The 18,649-nt window shown below is 39.8% G+C and overlaps 1 protein-coding gene across 1 annotated transcript in view; it reads right to left on the bottom strand.

The window, feature by feature from the left end:
* Dbp80 (putative ATP-dependent RNA helicase Dbp80) overlaps positions 1-17,945 on the bottom strand; it is a 152,565-nt gene extending 134,620 nt beyond the window's left edge. The window contains exon 1 of the mRNA XM_067150554.2: positions 17,778-17,945. Coding sequence (XP_067006655.1) covers positions 17,778-17,843 — 66 coding nt within the window. The 5' untranslated portion in view covers positions 17,844-17,945. The remainder of the gene's footprint in view (positions 1-17,777) is intronic.
* Positions 17,946-18,649: the final 704 nt, after the last annotated feature.

The following is an 18,649-nucleotide window of genomic DNA, read 5'->3' on the forward strand; positions in this document are numbered from 1 at the left end:
CCTATCCATACTGTACTATACTACATTAATCAATTTCCACATTTGTACTATCTAGGCCTATTTAACTAAAACAGAGGACAAGAACAAAATAAACAAATGAAAAATAAGCACAGTGCTTTGATTTTGGTCCTAATATTTTAACATGGCAGGCTTTCTGGCAAGAAGTTGCAACACCTAAGGTGATTAATATAAAGCGGGTGGTTTTCAAAACTACCCCATTTCTGTCTGACAGCAGATAGGAAATTTGAAGAAACTCTGGAAGATTCACTTACCAACATTTGCCAACAATATGCAAGTTACTCTTTGTTAGGCATCAACTGTTTCCTCAATTTTGATTGTTGCTGGCTTGCTTGCTTGTTTTACAGTACATTCGTTCAAGATGCAGTACACACTGCCTCAGTGTGTGTTTGTAGTGAAAAATTATTGTATTACAAAGTCCATCGTAGCCATACAATGGGCGTTCAGGAGAGGGTATGTTATGCGCGATCCTTCCAAGAGAGACATGATACTGACTATAGTGAGAAAATGGTAGATAACTGGGTCTTTGTTAACTGAGTCTGCCGAGCATCACACACAGGTTTGGCAGACGTGGCAGAAGATTTTCAGGCTCATTTGCTTCGGTCTCCTAGGAAATAATCACGTCACCTGTCTCATGAAACAGGGTATTCGAATTTGATATGTCAAAGAGCGATCAAGGTAAAGAAACTGCAGCCATACATGATGACTGCTATTCACGAGTTACAAGAGCCGGATAAAGAAAAACAAGTCCTTTACTGTACATGGTTCTTGGATTTTACTGTATGGCTACCGCAAATTCTGAACATCATATAGTTCACAGATGAGACCTAGTTCCATCTGACTGATTGAGTGAATTCTCAAAATATCAACATTTGGGCCGCAAATAACCCACACAGTAGTCAAGGAAGACCCCTGCACCCACAGAAGGTCGGAGTTTGGAATGCAGACTGGCAAACCACATAGTGGGTCCATTCCTCTTATTAGATACGATGAACACAGACTGGTATAAGATCATTTCCTGCAATTTGTCAAGCAACTAGACAACGCTGAGCTAACTCAACATTATTTTCAGCAAGACATGCCACACATCTACTGAGTCTCTCACTCTGATCAGCAGTATCTTTGAGGACAACGTAATCTACATTGCCTCCAAGATCACTGGACTTAAATGACACCAGATTATTTATCTCAAAGATAATCTGGTTTATACAAATCACCCTGTATCATGAAGGAAGCATTCTGATGGTAAGCAAGAAACTTGGTTGATAAGGATAGATTATGATGTCAACTGTTTAACAGACCAAGCATACCATGGTGGTGGTGACGGTTCTTTTATATCACACATACTGTACATACTGAACTGCATCATATCACGGTCCAATTGAAAAGATGTAACATTGTGGACTATTTTGAATTTAGTGCCAAGGAACGAACTTAGGAATGCTGGGTGGCTGTGAGTATAAGCGTGTCGAACCTGTAGCAAGTGGGGTGTGGTGCGTTCCCTCAGTTGAAGCAACTGAAGCAAGGCAGGATGCTTTAATTTTACTTGTATAAACCCCATCACTGGCTCGGGTATGCTAGCCACTGACAGAGAAAGGAAACCACCCAAGAAAGAGAAAGAGCGAGGGACTTGAACTTGGGGATGTACCAAACACCACAATATATCCAGGTCTGGAATCATTTGAATTTGATCCCGTATGTAAGTCACAAAGCCAAATCCCACAGATCCATGATGAGAACAATTCCCGTTCACATTTATGGAGCTGAGCCTTTATAACCCAGTAATTGTGCCTGTTTTGTGTAATTATGATGTATTTGAAATATCCGATATGGGGTAGCTGGCTGCACACAAACGGAGCTACTTGTTAGCCGGGCAATCACTGTTGCGTGTGTCAATCCCCTCAGATTATAAAAGGGAAAGCGTGAGTGTAACCGCTCTAAAGTGTGTCGAAGACATTTGTACGGTGTGTATCTTCCGTGAGTACGTGATAAACAATAGTTTACCATATTCAGTAATACAAGAGAGTTTTGCAATCTTTACTTTAGCTCATCCAAGCAGTGTTAACCGCCACTGAATTTAGGATCATTTACAGAAAGTAGGAGGCTAACCTAAACTGTGCTCCAGAATTGAGCCGGGACTGTGCAGTGTGAGGCCGAGCTATAATATGATGATTCTGGGATGCCGAATGATTAAAGGAAGCAGCCAGGCTTTTCGGATGAGATTTACATGGCTATGCAAGTGTGACCCTAGCCTATGTTGTCAGACAAATGATTATTTTTGAAGGCCAGAAGGCCGTGTTTTGTCCACTGGGCAGCAAGGAATTTGTGTGTCCCAGCTGAGGACAAGGCCTTGAGTAATAGTTTATGCACAGTCCCGTTACTTGAAGGTGGGTAGCACGGACACGGTTGCCTGAACCACACAAGCAAAGATCAGCTGATTCATGTTTGGAAAAGTGAGGCCGGAAGGAATGCTTGCGTGTTAGAGTGCAGTCCATTGACTAACCCGATGTTTCACAGATCGTGGGAGCGATATCCGCTCTTTCCATCAAAGACCAGTGTAAATATTTATGTATGTCTTTTACAGGTTCAGTGCCTAGTGTGTGGTGTGATTTGATTTCCAGAAAGGGTTTATTTGTGTTCATTGCTATTGAAACGTCCTATATATGTGAAATGTTATAGACTATATACATTGTTTAGCTTTTCAAAGCCTGCTGGCTTTAATTAGTTTGCGAGATTTCACATCTCTGTCCATTGCATGTGGTATCACGGCCCCCAATAGAGCCAGTGTTCTTTTGGAAGGGTGATTTTAGGACAAGTCCCAAATGAGTGTTTAATTTTATGTGCGTATTGGACTAATTTGGAATTAGAGTAAGAAGGCCTCTGTAATTTGAATCAATTACCATGTGACATGTAAAGAGACGGTATGTAATTGAAGCCCATGGGCTAAATTATCAGTCAATTTATCTCGATCTCCGCAAAATCAAATTAACTTAATGTTCCATAATTTATAACATTTTCTATGCCTGGGTTCGTGACCCGCATATGCTGAACAACCATTGGTGTCAAACTTAAACTGTAATTTTGCAGTGTATTATTTTGTGATTTTCATTGGGGAATAGTTTCCATTGTTTTGAATTTGAACTCTTATGTTTTTGGTTTAATAAACTATGTTTTTATCCCTTTATCATGGCAAGTTCTCATTCACGAAGATGTATTCTAGAACCTGTCCCAGTACGTTATGATAATTTTAGTTAGACATTTTTTTTTCCAACCCATTTTTCGGACGCACCATGCAGAGTCTCCGCTGAGCTAGGCCAAGCAGGGACAGGGGAAGGTACAATACATACATGCATTACGAAGGTTGGGGCAAAAGTCATTGCAACTATCTTTTTCTGGCAGACAGGTGAACAGATCACAAACTGCTATTTGTTATGTGGAAGCTATGCAGGCATAGTTTGTATTCACAACAACAGATAGCTCTGTCATTGCTGGTGGTAGCACAGAGTGTGCTGTGAAATAAGTCGTGCATCATGTGAAATGGAACTAACCCACATTGAGCAATGCACATATATCAAAATAGGTGTTCTCTGGGGGAGAAATGTGAGAGAATGTCACGGTAAATTGATGGAAGCCCTTGGGAATCATGCCCTCCCATACTGTACAGTAACATGAATTATCTGTTTTATATCAATATATAACCAAATTAAGTAGAGCTATTTTAACCAACAGAATGACACCATATTAACATACATTTGTTGTAAACTAACAAACTTCTAACAACTACTCTATTCACACAATATTATCATTAATTATCTAGGCCTACATTATTCAGAAAGCCTCAGTGGCTCAGGCTGCAGCATGGTGGCCTCTCATCGCCAGATTCCGTGGTTCAAATCCCGGACACTCAATGTAAGATTTGTGCTGGACAAAGTGGAGGCAGGACAGGTTTTTCTACGGGAACTCCAGTTTTCCCTGTCATGGAATTCTTATCCAAAGCCGTGCATCAGCTTCGCAGTCCAAAACACCTGGCAGTTAAATTTTATGAGATACGGCGGAGAAAAAAGTTACTTAATAATCCACGTAAATTTACACAATCAAGCAATCCAGAAAGGGCAACCAAGAGAGATAGATTAAAGCGCCGTGAGAAGTATGAGTACCAAAAAACTAAACTCCTATACTACAACAAGAGACGAAAAGCGATATGTGCGGCAATCAATGACATCAAAGAGGTCTGTATGGTAGATGTAAATAAAATACAGAAGTACTTTTCCTCTCGTGTTTCAATCCCTAATGATTTGGAAAGAAGCAGAATATGTAGAATTAGAAGATACAAGGAATATGGCCATTTCTAAACAAGAAGTAGTGTGCGCAATCAACAAAATAGCCGTAGACATATCCCCTGGCCCAGACTATATATTGATGAGGGCACTTAAACATGACACGTGTTATGAAATTATAGCATTGATTGCAACAACCACGTTAACAAGAACACTGGTGCCCAAGATTCTTAAGAGAGCTAGAACCGTGTTTATCCATAAGGGAGGAGACCCCATGGATCTCGATAACTGGAGACAAGTAACCATCTATTCACGAGTGAGAAGAGTAATAGAGAGCATATTAGATACACGACTACATAGCTATGTGAGCTTTAATGAAAATCAACATGATTTCACAAACTCTGCTAGCACTGACACTTCAATCTTGGAATCTATTCTGACATCAGCCAAACAACAAAAGGTAGACTGTAACCTGGTTTTCCTGGATATCACTAAGGCCTTTGACAACGTAGAGCATAAACACTTAAAGAATGCCTTCTCCTCCCTTGTCCTACCATCGAAACTGTCTGATCTAATAATGGTACTACAAACTAATAATAAAAGCAAAGCAAAGTCATCTCCGTACAGGCCATGAAGGCCCTTTGAGGGGTGGAAGGTAAAGGCTTCCACTATCCATAACCTTGGCACCTGAAGGGGTAGAGTGGTTAGCTCCACGCCCACAAACTGATAATGCTACTACACAAATCGAATCCCATCACAAGAAGACCAAACCAACTGTTCTCAATAAAGATATAATGCAGGGTTCGCCCTTAGCACCGCCGCTTTACAACATTGCAACCGACCCCATTTTAGAAGAACTTTCATCAACAGAGTTCCAGGAAGAACATGGATATTGTATAATGCCAGGCCTTCCTAATGTAACCATTCTAGGCTTTGCTGACGATATGTTGATTGTAACAAAAAACGAGACTTCAGCTAGAAAGATCACTGAAATGGCCATCAAGAGATTCAAAGAAATTGGCCTACCAATCAATGTCAAGGCTTTGCTGACGATATGTTGATTGTAACAAAAAACGAGACTTCAGCTAGAAAGATCACTGAAATGGCCATCAAGAGATTCAAAGAAATTGGCCTACCAATCAATGTCAACAAATCTAAGTCCATTTCCATAGTAAAAGGTAGTCCTACCTACCAATCTCTAACATTAGAGGGTTACAATAAAATTACATCTATAAATCCTGCAGAGACAATCTGCTACCTCAGAGTAAACTATCACAATGCTACTATATTTGATGCTAAATTAACAATGGAAAAACCTGAGAGTAAACTAGACGAATTAGCATCAACTCCACTACTGCAACCACACCAGAAATTGAATGTGCTATCAACCTACATATGCCCATCTTTGATCTACAAATTCCACACTACACCTTTACATCGAATACCTGCGAGTTTCCTAACTGATACTAACAAACTTATCAAAAGCACCTTGGAAGTTCTTAAACTTCCAATAGATACACTAGACAGCATGTTATACTCGGTCTTTTCAAGCGTGGTTGGGAGGCTTATCTGTTTGGTGGCCGTGGTTCTTCCTTCCACGGGAGACCCATGGCGGCGCTTACTGCTGCATGGCCTCGGCGCTGGAGACGGGCGTGCTGCCTCCAACCCTGGTCCACACAAGTCCGACATCCTGGAGAGCTCGTTCACAGCTGAAATCTCAGAGTAATCCAAATGGGTAACACTTCACCACTCATCACACGGTCCTCTATTTACTGCGACACGCACACAGAGTTTACACCACGAACAAGCAAGTCATTCTAATCACAGCGGGTGCGTTCACAGCAGGAATAGGGTGGCTTACGAGACTTGAGCACCCTGACTTAGAGTAGCAATTTGGGTGATACCAATTTACTAATATCACGGACTCATTTAGGCCGGCATTGTATATAGCCGAAACCCGCTACTCGTTTATAAATTATGCTTGCAGCTTATTTAATGACATGCGGCACAGAGACATTCGCCTAGGCTCGCTTGGCTTCCCGTCCACACTTCACAAAGGCCTTCTACTTCACGGCCGTGACGGACACAATAACACTGTCTTAGTATGCGATCACTAGGTTTCGGACTATAAAACTAGACCACAACAGGACACACTGTCCCCTCACAACGACCCGCCAAGAACTGTGTCCAGCGAGGGTCAGCTCAGCTTTTTATGGTCTACACCCCGGAAGACAATGGGCGTAAACGATTCATGCTTCATTAAGGACAGCAGCTCCTTTCATTCCAGGAATTCAAAACATTTAAATGGTGCATATTGTAACCCACTCTTTCTTCTCTTATTTGAACCAAGTGTGCTCTCCCGACGATCGGCAGTTTTCACGTAATTTGCTTCCCGCTTTTAATTATTCCATTAGCGTCATCTGGGGGGTGGAGTCAATTTTGAGCGCGACTCTTAGCTTGGGGGACACTTTCTCGTTCACATGCGTTTGCGATATGTCACGGCTAGACATCTGGTGACCTCCTTTCGTCCCCTGAATAAAGTATTCCATATTTTTAGTCTAGGATATGCAGAAAATTCAGCTCTATTCATTAGTGTGCCTCTCATAATTTTCCCATGTCTGGATCAAAATATAATTTTTACGCGCCAAAATTCGACGTTGGCACCCGTGAAATGTGCATAAAAAACCGGAAGTTCCTTCTGTTAGTTTGGATCCCTGGTAAAATAAGCCACACCTCGGGGCGTGTTTGATTACTCCAGCGTCGCGTCCATATCTCCAATTCTCTCTGCAAGTTGAGAGGGCCTTTTCACGGGGGCCTGGCTCCTGTTCAGCCTTCCCTTTGTTTTCCAGGTGCTCTTTCGCGGGTTCCGTTCTAGCCGGACGCTGCCCGATCCCCATCGCCCATACTACTACCAACGATGCGACCTTTAAAAGTGATTTTAATGAGGTAGACAGGCACCTATGATTCCAATGAGCTGTACAGGACACTACGGGTTTCAATAATAGAGCCCACAATTAGAACCGAAGCATCATCCACTCAACCACATGATGAACACAAGGAGAATGTGATATATATGAACCTACAATTCCATACTATGCAGCCCTGAAAGGATCATTAGCAATAGTAAAAGATCGTTTATACTCTTAACTATATCTTTGTCCTATGAGGAATTCCTCATGGATTTCAAAATGATTGACTGATACAATTTATTATTATTAAGTAGGCTGTACTATGGTATACCTATCATATATAGACATATTTTAAACGACCCTTGTAATTATTAATCAAATTTTTATGTAAACTTTGTCTTTTTGGTCAAATCCCCGTCAGGAAGTCGTAAAATTTAAGATACGAGATTTCCACTTCCGGAGGTGCATATGGCCCTGAGGTTCACTCAGCCTACACAAAAAATGAATACCAGGTTAATTCCTGGGGGCAAAGGCGGCCGGGTGTAAACCTAACCACTCTACCCCATCACGTGCTGAGGTTAACAATGGTGGAAGCCTTTACCTTCCAACTCCTCCAAGGGCCTTCCTGGCCTGTACGGAGGTGACTTTGCTTTTTTTTTTCTTTTTTTTTTCTTTTTTTTCTTTTTGGCAGCCTCCAAATGGGGGAAGCAGAAATAACTGCATTTCAAAATACATTCCAGCAACACTCTCCAGTATCATTTCATCTGTCAGTCGGTAATAACTGCCCCAGAGGAGTGTGACAGGCTTCAGCAGCCAGCACATTCATTCATTCCATCCCTGACCTGGTCGAATGACTAGAAATAGGCTGTGAATTTTTCATCTACATTATACCGTGTGATTCAGCTGCCCCTTCCAATGTAGTTTTATGCAACCCAACTAATGTGCAACATGGTTATAAGGTGGCTATTCCTCTGCAGGTGTACTGTAAGGTATTAATGTCCAGCGAGCACATCTTGTACACGATTCTGAACCCTACCGACAGGTTATATTGTTCGCTCGCAAAACATGACGCCTTGAAATCACGTAGCAACATCACTGATCTCTATACACGGATCGCTGATGGCAGGTCTCCGCTGCAGGAGAAAGTACGCCAAGTTGAGCGCGCGGTTCGCAATGTTGGCGTACCCAACCTAGAGCTCTCCTTATGGGGAAACAATGATAATATGGTCAATTTTAAGTTGCAATTAACGGCGCATTGGAATAATTAAAAATATAGAGACATGTTCACTCAAAGCATAAGGACATTGGGATCAATGACAAGTCATTCCGAGGTCACTAAGTCTCCGGGATAGCAATAAACATGAGTGTATAATAACGGCTGACAAATATTAACTTAGGTGCTGAATACATGCAATTAGCGATTGGTAACACAATACGAGTGAAAACCAGTTTCTGGAAACATTGCTGTAAATTGTATACATGTATGCCACGAAATTATGCATTCTTAAAATGATGTACCTATAAACGTAGCTCACTATACAGGCCTAGATTCGACATATCGTAATCGGTGCTTGATAATGAATTTCTGTTTCCTGTTTCCATAAAATAACGTGCATATTATTAAATTAAAATATCATTGAAGCAAATGTACACATTTATAAAACCAGCAAATATTCAAAACTTGTCAATATATCACATTACCTGCAGCTTAATTTACTATTACAGACCTCTTTAATTAAATTCAGCTAGCAAAGCGATATTGATAGTCATCATCAGAAATATGTAACACCAGTTAAAAGAGTCCCAAATACCAGAATAGTATAATGGGATAGCCCCAAACACCCACCACACTTTCCCTTCTCCCACCACTCCAGTGTCTGAAGCCCACAATTATTACTGATGTAAATAAGGTCTAGAATTCCTCCAGACTTCATTTTCTAAGATTGTAATAAGGTCACGTCAATTATTTCATCGAAACCGTCAGTTTAATTATGAGAAATAAAAAATATAAGTAAATCTTTACTTGCAGTTAATGTTCAGTAAAATTGAAAACAGTTGGCTGTACATCACTTCTAAGGTGTAAAGTTGTCCATTTCTATCAAAACAGTCTTCCTCTAAGTTATCCGAGCAGAGAACAGCTGTTTTAGAAGGCTCCCAATTCTCCCGTCTGATACTCCTAATCCATGATCTTAGAAGTTCGGGTCTCGAGAAAGGAAACCTACAAAAATTAATTGCCATTTTGCTCCCGGAATATGCGAAAAAAGATACAATAAACCTAAAACTCAAAAGACTACCCTAGGAAGATTCTTATGTACAGTATAAAACTCCCCGATGAAATGATTTCTCCTTCTGCTGATCGGTTCTGTTTGTACATCCATAAGCTGAACAATGCGGTATGTTAATACCCCGTAGAATGTTTCTTCATTCATATTTCAGATAAACACATACATATTTAAATTGAATCTTGTAATCCACAAGTATACTACAAGACAACGAACCTAAATTCGTAAAATACACTACTATTTACTTTGCAATAACACAGCACAGAACACTCGTGGAACTACAATCAAGAGGCCTGGCGTCACTGAACTAAGCATAAACAAAGCAAGCGCGCTCCTCGTGGTCTATTGCACCATGCGCTCGCTGCTATCTTACTACGCCAGTCATCTTCTATTCGGCTTACTGCTACCCAAGCTACCAGCCATCCAGGTATAGAGATCAGTGAGCAACATCCTTGAACCATGTAACTATGTTAATGTGTTGTGCCTCGTGACTGGGTGCAACGAAGAGGGGAATCAACGCATAAAACTAGGTAACAGTGCAGTAATGAATGCCTTAAAACACCAAACCGTACGGCGTATGTACAGTACTCTCGTCATACTACCAGCATGTTCCCAGCAGTGTAGCGTAGACGGGGTGTGCCATCGGCATCGTTCAAATATTTTTTGCATCGGTGTAAACACAGGCCCACGTTTGCTACATTCAACCAGTAGAACGATGCTGTTATTCACCTTGTGCCCTGTCCATATTCCGCTAGTTAGGGCATGAATATATCCTCTTCTGTCATTCGGCATGTTTTTCACAGAGGAATACGTTGACACGCTCCTCATTGTCGTAACTACAAAGGCGCACACACGAAATGCTGTCAATTGTGTACAGTGTTTTATTTGCAAATCATATACACGTTATACACACACACACTAATGAACTGGTATCTTGAACAAAACACTGCTACGAACAAGAAGAAGGAGACTGACACATTAGCATGTCAATCAACTACCAACACAATCAAATCACAACATGAGTTCACACACCTAACTTAACAACTTTCACTAGAAACTTGTCCTAACAACTCTACACCATCTCTTTATATACCTTTCCTGGCCAGGCTTCTAGAAAAGTATGACACAACATGTTTTCTCAAATTTTCTCGAGTCTCCAATAACCTACGTACAAATGAATAGAAAGTTTATAAAGCTCTAGTGACAAAAATGCTTTGTTCTGGACTATTACCCTGTGCTGCACAACATTACATTGAATTTATACATCATATTTACAGGTAGTAATAAATTATAGGCCTATACTATTAATTACACGTTCTTACATTAAATACAGTCTTATTAATATACATACAGCAGATGTCTCGTGACATAACACCACGTTTTGTTACACAAGACAGATCATACAACACACAAACAATAAATGATATGAGCACGATTTATACAAAAAAAAAGTCTGTACATAACTATGTAAATAATAATAATAATAATAATAATAATAATAATAATAATAATAGGTCGATGCATAAGTTTGTGCGGTTCTTATACTTTATTTTATTTTACTGTCACTGTCACATAATGTAACTCACTCACAATCATTCAGTGATGTATTCACCTCCACTCTCTATGGCCTCCTGCCAACATTCAGGTAGCAGGTAGTAGAACTGTTTTAGTTTTGACTGGAAGAAATCTGTTAGCCATTAGTCAAGAGAAGCTTTGTCAGGAAACACTTGCCCCTGAATGTGGTTAGTAAGAGAGTGAAAAAGATGGAAATCTGAGGAGGCGAGGTCAGGGGAAAGAGGTTCCCAGCCAAGTTCAGCAATCACACCTTTGGTCAATTGCGCTGCATGCGGACAAGCGTTATCATGGAGCAATAAGACTGGTTGATGTCTTTGTCTTCAATTGCTGTACCTTACCCATTGAATGCAAATGGTGTACAATAGCTGACTGATCATATTAAAAAACTTGCACCATTTCCTGCGTTGTCTGACGAGGATTCTCATGAAGCAACTCATTCAAGTGATTTCTGTAAAAACTGAAGATCTTCCAGAATGTGAATCATCAGACAAGTCAAACGTCCTGCTCGAAAGTGGGAAAACCATTTTTGTGCCATTCTTTCAGCAATTGCTCCATTCCTGTACACTTCACAAATTGTGCTCGCAGCTCCTGTTGCACTGGAATCTCAGTTAAACCCAGAGTAAAATGTGTCTGAAATGCTCACTTTTCTAAACTTGACGTTCTATATCCATTTGTCTGAAATATACACAAATAATATGATTACAATCAAGAAAACCTGTGTTTTACAAAGCAGAAACTCTAAACTCAGTTAAAACAAAGGAATAACGATAAGCAATTCCTTCGCGCCGCCACACTGTTGCCAACCCAAAAGAATACCGCACAAACTTATGCAACGACCCAATAATAACAATAACAACAACAATAACACCTACTAATCAAGCTTGATATTTTCACTATTTACCCATGGGTTTAGAGAATTGTTTCTAAATACTAGTCCATTTGAGGAAAGCAACGAGAAACTACCTCACTCCTCATTTCCCTAGTACTCCTCTTCAGTGACGCCTAGGCTATTTATGACAGCTGTTGGCAGATCTGCAGAGGATCAAACCAGCCTTCGGGCTGAATACCCAACATACATACTAGTCCATTACACTTGCATCATCGTTTATGCGAAAGCAAGACATAATGCGTGCAAGGCACTACATCTGTACCAGGAACAGTATCCTGAGAGATGACACCCGGCTGCAATGACACTCTGCCGTGTTGAAAGAGGCCTAAGTACAACAGGCGTGATTTCCAAGCAGCCACCAGTCCGCAATAGGCCTGCTACATCGGGTGAAACAGAAGAGGCCGTTCTGGAGGCAGCTTGTAATAATCCACACATCAGAAAAAGGGCAATTGCACAACAGGTGAACACCAGTCAGCCATCTGTTTGGCGAATACCGTATGAACATTGAATTCACCCATATCATCTTGAGCTACACCAAGGGCTCCATGGGCAGGATTTTGAAGCTCGAATGGAATTCTGTTAGTGGCTATTTAACAGACTGGATAATGATGCAGCATTCATATCATACATCTTGTTCTTGGAAAAATCACGCTTCCACAATCATGGGAATGTCAATCGCCACAACATGCACTATTGGAGTCCGGACAATCCTCACTGGGTGCGGCAGGCGGCCTATCAAGTATGTTGGGGAGTGAATGTGTGGTGTGGAATCTCGGGAGATTGCCTGACTTGACCTTATTTTTTTGAGGGTCATTGGACGGCCCCACGCTACCTGCACTTCTAATGCCGTTAAGACCTTCTTGTGCGGGCATTTGAAGAACGTATTTTACACTCAAGCGCCAGAAAACCCCGACCAGCTCCGGCAACTCATCACAGATGCCTACCGAGCAATACACCAGTGCGCGAGACGATCTATTGGACACTGGGTCCGGTTGTGCATAAACAAGCATTTGCTGTAATAAAACAATGTCAGGGCAGTTGTGTTTCTATAATTTCCGGTCTGCTAACTAATCGACCCTTCTTAGGGCCACAAACACATTCATTCACACACAATTTGCATGAAAGCGGTTACTGAACTTACATTATGAGCGGTACATACTAAACAAATATTTTTAAAATATGGGATATTCACCCTGGACTCGAACCTCCCACCTCACACATAAGCCCTCTCCGCCGAGTCTTAAGAGTTCCATACGGCACACTGTATAGCATGTATTAGGTTTCCTGCGGTCACAATATTAATTTAGTGTTTCGCCAGCATTTCAGGTTCATATGATCTAGAAGGCAGACACATGCCTTACAATGTTTAATACGAGTATAATACCATGGCGCCCTACAATGGTGAGGCGGTAAATACTAAGATATCCCAGTTGTCTTATCTGAGTATACCGGCAGGGCAGATGTTTTCAGGACACAATTAATATTGCAGGTTGCATAAAACTACACTCGAAGTGGCAGCTGAATCACACGATATACAGAAGTTATCAGAACTATAGATGGACAACATTTCCATTAACTATGGAGTGCTTATGGAAATTCTGAAACAACATAAATTGGTGGAGACGAGTACTAAAATCTAGGATCTAGTTTTCATGAACAGGACTGTTATACACACTGCACAGCCTGTGTAAAGGTAAATTGTGTAAAGCAGTTCTTGCTATGGGGTTCTTTAATGCTACAATTGACCTTGATCCAATGCAGGGTAATTGAAATTGAGAAGTGAAAGGAATAGCAGATTTTTAAGTGTTGCACTTACACTTTTGTATAAAAATGTCATATAATCCACCTGCCTTCAACTCCAAAATAATCATATCAAAATTTAGTAGTAATTCCTCATAAGAGTCCATGAAGAGGTAAGTGCCTGTTGTTTTAAGATGCAAGAATCCGAGAAAGCTTTTCTGAATTTGTTTTATGTTTTTAATGTGAATTTTACAGCCCGGATTCCAAATCTGTCTTGCATATTCAAGTTTTCGTCATACAACAGCATTGTATAAATGAATACACATTAATTTTAATGAAAGGATTTACTTTTCTCTTTATAAAACCAAGTTTTGGTAACTTTTGCTAATGTTCCTATTTAATGGAGGATGAAAGTTAGCTCACAGTCAAACATTACTCCAAAGTCTCTCTCTCTCTCTCTCTTTTTTTTTTTTTCTGCTACTGGTTGCAGTGACTCCACTTCTAATTTGTACAAATATCTGAAAAGATTTTTGTTACAAGTAAAAGACATCAACACACACTTGGGTGTGTTAAAATGAAGTTTATTTTTCCAAGGTCCATTGTGTTACTTTGTCTGGAACATGTTGGAACTCGGAACAATCTACAATAAAGTGAATGGGCTGAAAAATTTCAAAATCTTCAGCTTAGTAGATTATGGGAGTAAGTAATCCCTTCAGGTAGGCTAAGTAATTTATAACAGCTGAAAATAGCAATGGTCCTAGGTTTGAACCCTGTAGAATTTCAAAATTAACACTGCATTCATGATAGAGAATGCCAGGAATCTCTATAGTCCACGCACCTTTTAGCAATATTCCTTTGTACGGTGTTGAGGAGTAACGAGGGAGCTCTCCCGGTTCTGGTTATACTGCCAACTGAATGGAAATGAAATCTGAATTGAATTGATAATGTGATCGATCAATATGAATTTTCTAAACATTTATTACCTTACGCCAATAACTGTGTTACACATACAGTATTTAACATCATATAACATTTCTCGATGCAAATTCTTTTTTTTTTTGCTAAGGGATTTACGTCGCGCCGACACAGATAGGTCTTATGGCGACGACGGGATAGGAAAGGCCTAGGAGTTGGAAGGAAGCGGCCGTGGCCTTAATTAAGGTACAGCCCCAGCATTTGCCTGGTGTGAAAATAGGAAACCACGGAAAACCATTTTCAGGGCTGCCGATAGTGGGATTCAAACCTACTATCTCCCGGATGCAAGCTCACAGCCGCGCGCCTCTACGCGCACGGCCAACTCGCCCGGTGATGCGAATTCTAGAGCATGAATTCTATAGTTTGGCTTTGCTGTGTAAACAACAACAGTACTAGTACGTAACGTGTACGCCAGATGTCGCACAACGATGCATAAGCGATTCGTAGTTTGTGTTTCAAAGGTTGCCAATACGAATCTCGAAGATAACCGAGATCGACCGATTCAGCACTAGGGTGTGCACGTATCACTAAAAGGTGGGCGTACTATACCTCCTGGCCACACAGAGAAGTGGCCAATTTCAAAGTCCCCAAAGAGACTGCTAGATGAAGTTGCAAGTATAGTTTGCGCACTTTTTAGTGATAGATTTTTGTACTCGTTGGAGAAGTAAGAAGGGTTCCGTTAATACTGCCAATGGAATGGAAATGAAATCTGAATTGAATCGATAATATGATCGATTGATATGAATTTTATAAACCTTTATTATTTTAAGCAAACAACTGTGTCGCACACACAATATATAATACTATATAACATTTCCCGTTGCGAAACGTGTTCCTGGCATGAATTCTATAGTTTGGCTTTGCTGTGTAAACAACAACAGTACGAGTACTTAAAGTGTACGCCAGATGTCGCACAGCGATGATAAGCGATTCTTAGTTTGTGTTTCAAATGTTGCCAATACGAATCTCGAAGATAACCGAAGTCAACCACTTCAGCACTAGGTTGTAAATCTATCACTAAAAAGTGCGCAGATAGTACAAGGGACAACTTATGTAAGTGGCAGTTTTGCAATTTACAAACTTCATCATATAGATCCGTATGATACAGCTTGATTAAGAAGTAGTATTAGGTTGACTGGGTGGACCATTAAACCTAATACTAGTTCTTAATTAAGTGGCGTTTTCTGACTAAGACAGTTCTATGTGATTGTGGCAAATTTCAAACAACACAACATCTCTTATGTTGTCCGTTGTGTCCATCCAGATGTACAACGAGTGATTTGACTCAAGCTACGTAATTCCAGTGCTCTAAAGGCGACTAAGTTTTGGGCGGGAACTGTTTAAGTCACTTGATGAACACGTATTTGTGTACTTATGTCCATTTCTCGCTTCTTTCTTTTGTTTTCATGTTTCATATTGTGTACTTCTGACATAAATAAATAGACCGTTAAGTTATGAAATGTTTCCTGCCATTCACGTATATGTTGAAGAAACAAAGTAAGGGGCTGTAAAATTCAAAAACACACAGTTTATTTAAAAGTATATTGTGATCAACTTTGTCAAAAGCCTTTTCAAATTTGGTGAATACTATGTCCATCTGATCCCCTTCATTTACCTCTTTGGAAATTTTTTGAGTTAAATTTATAACTGTAGATCGTAGAGGAAGAAATTGAAGCTGGTTTACTGTAATGAGAGGTCAGAGGAAAGCACAGATTTTTCTGTGCAGTATGAACTCTAATACTTCATCTACAGCTGATAATATTGCCAAGGGCCAATAGTTATTAATTAAAAAGGAATTTCTAGATTTTGGAATTTGATATAATTGTGTTACATTCCAAACTGAAGTAAATTTGAGTGATGTTACAGTCAGGTTTATGATGAAGTGTAAGGGGTCTCTGAGAACACCAGAAATGCCTTTGGTTATGCAAAGATGAATTGATCAGCTTGCTGAAGATTTTGGTTTTAACTGTTTTAATACTGCTTCTACTTCAATTTTTGATATAAAATTTATGTTTACATGTACTGAAGTCTATAGACATACCAGTACTCTGAACAGATACAATTTGCTTAACGCTGCACTAACACATAGGTCTTACGGCAACGATGGGATGGGAAAGGAGTGGGAACGTACAGCCCCAGCATTTGCCTGGTGTGAAAATTGTAAACCATCTTCAAGGCTGCCAATAGTGGGGTTCGAACCCAATATCGCCCAAATGCAACCTCACAGCTGCGCGACCCTAACCGCACAGCCAGCTCCCTCGGTACTCTGAATAGACAAAATATTAAAATCACCAGCTCTTATTCAATTTTGATCATACCTCTCATATCGCAACTAACAACTGGAACAGGTTAAAATGTTATTCCTCCATATTTACCTTGCGAGAGGTCCTAAGATGCTGAAGTGACCCTACACTAACTGGATGTACACCTTGTTAGAACAGTAACAAGCATGCCAATGTAAGGGTACAAGTTAGCGTTGCACATGTGGACAAGTGGAACCGAAAATTTCAATGTGCAAATGCAATTAAATAACCTATACATATAAGACCTTTTCTTGAGTTCTATTCTAATAAATAAAATATTTTATCACTATTATAAAATGATTAGCCAGGCAGAAACTACCGGTAATGAAAGTCCTGTTCCAGAAAGCAAACAGTACAGAGCACTATGTACAGGGCTAACTACTACGAAGAAGATAAACCTGACTTCAAAATCGTTTATATTACTGACAATAAAACTGTCTAGATCTGCATTATCTACTAAAGTTCTGCAATTAATTACGCATGTAAATGAGTGCCATAGCCTAAACACACTCTTCATCAAAAAGAAAATGTGTAACAGACGGAAAGTCAGAGGCAATAACAAATCACAGGAGTACAACACTTCTTGAATAGTCCCCCAAATAATCAAAATTGTTACAAAAAATATTTAGACGTTACTCTCAAGCTCATATGATAGTGAATACATTGTATTTATGTTACTATACCTTTAAATATTAAAATATATGCGATAGTGATCAGTAATGTTTATTCAAAAATTATGATAAGAGAGAACTTCTGACATGTGACAAATGTTTCATAGGTTAGGTGATTTAGCGGAATTGACATATTACCTTCGTGGTGATTAGTTTCTCTTGTTCTTCAGCAAACTTCGCCCAATCCAACTTTCCAGTAGCCATTATATACTTCACAGTCACAAATCTCTTAGATCATGTAAATAAACTTTCAGAAAATCAAAATAACAAATTAAGACACAACTGTACACATACGAACAACTACGACGTTTTACGATCGCATGGAAATTTTATATTTTCTGGCAGAGTGTACTTGTACTTGTTTCCAGCAAAATTGATTAGCATAGTCAACACTAGAGGCTCCGTGCGTATAGCACTGTGCTGCTCCGGGTGGATACCACGAGAACTACTTAGAGTCATCTTCATCAACAGCTCGCCAGAAGAAGCTGGAAAGTGTGTGACGTTTGCATGCATTTATTCAATTATTTTACAGTGCTGTCTTCAGATGATTATTTTTAATGTCACAACGTTCCGACAGAATGATGTGCTTGTTCTTGCCTGCATTAGTAGATACAGTAATACAGAGCTTTCATTCACGACCTTACGAAATGGATGTGAAAAGACGGTGGATCTTAGCAGTAAATCGCAGGAAGTGATTCCGGATTTGTACTTTTACAGTATTTAATACACAGTTACTCTTAACATAATGCAAAGGTTAACAATTACAAACAAATTATTGAAGAAGTTGGATGTCAACACCAACATCTACAAGATCATGCAGAAGACCGTGGTATTTGCCACGACTGGAATTGTACGGAAATTTATGGGTTCAAATTCTACGTAAAACTGTAGTTTACATTAAGGTTTATTCTGCTTTGATTTCCTAAAATCTGTACAATTGCTTGAATATCATTACAACGAAAGTGTGCAAAATAAAAAAATAAATAAATAAATAAATAAATAAATAAATA

The sequence above is a fragment of the Anabrus simplex genome, chromosome 6, assembly GCF_040414725.1.
Source record: "Anabrus simplex isolate iqAnaSimp1 chromosome 6, ASM4041472v1, whole genome shotgun sequence".
Classification (NCBI taxonomy): domain Eukaryota; kingdom Metazoa; phylum Arthropoda; class Insecta; order Orthoptera; family Tettigoniidae; genus Anabrus; species Anabrus simplex.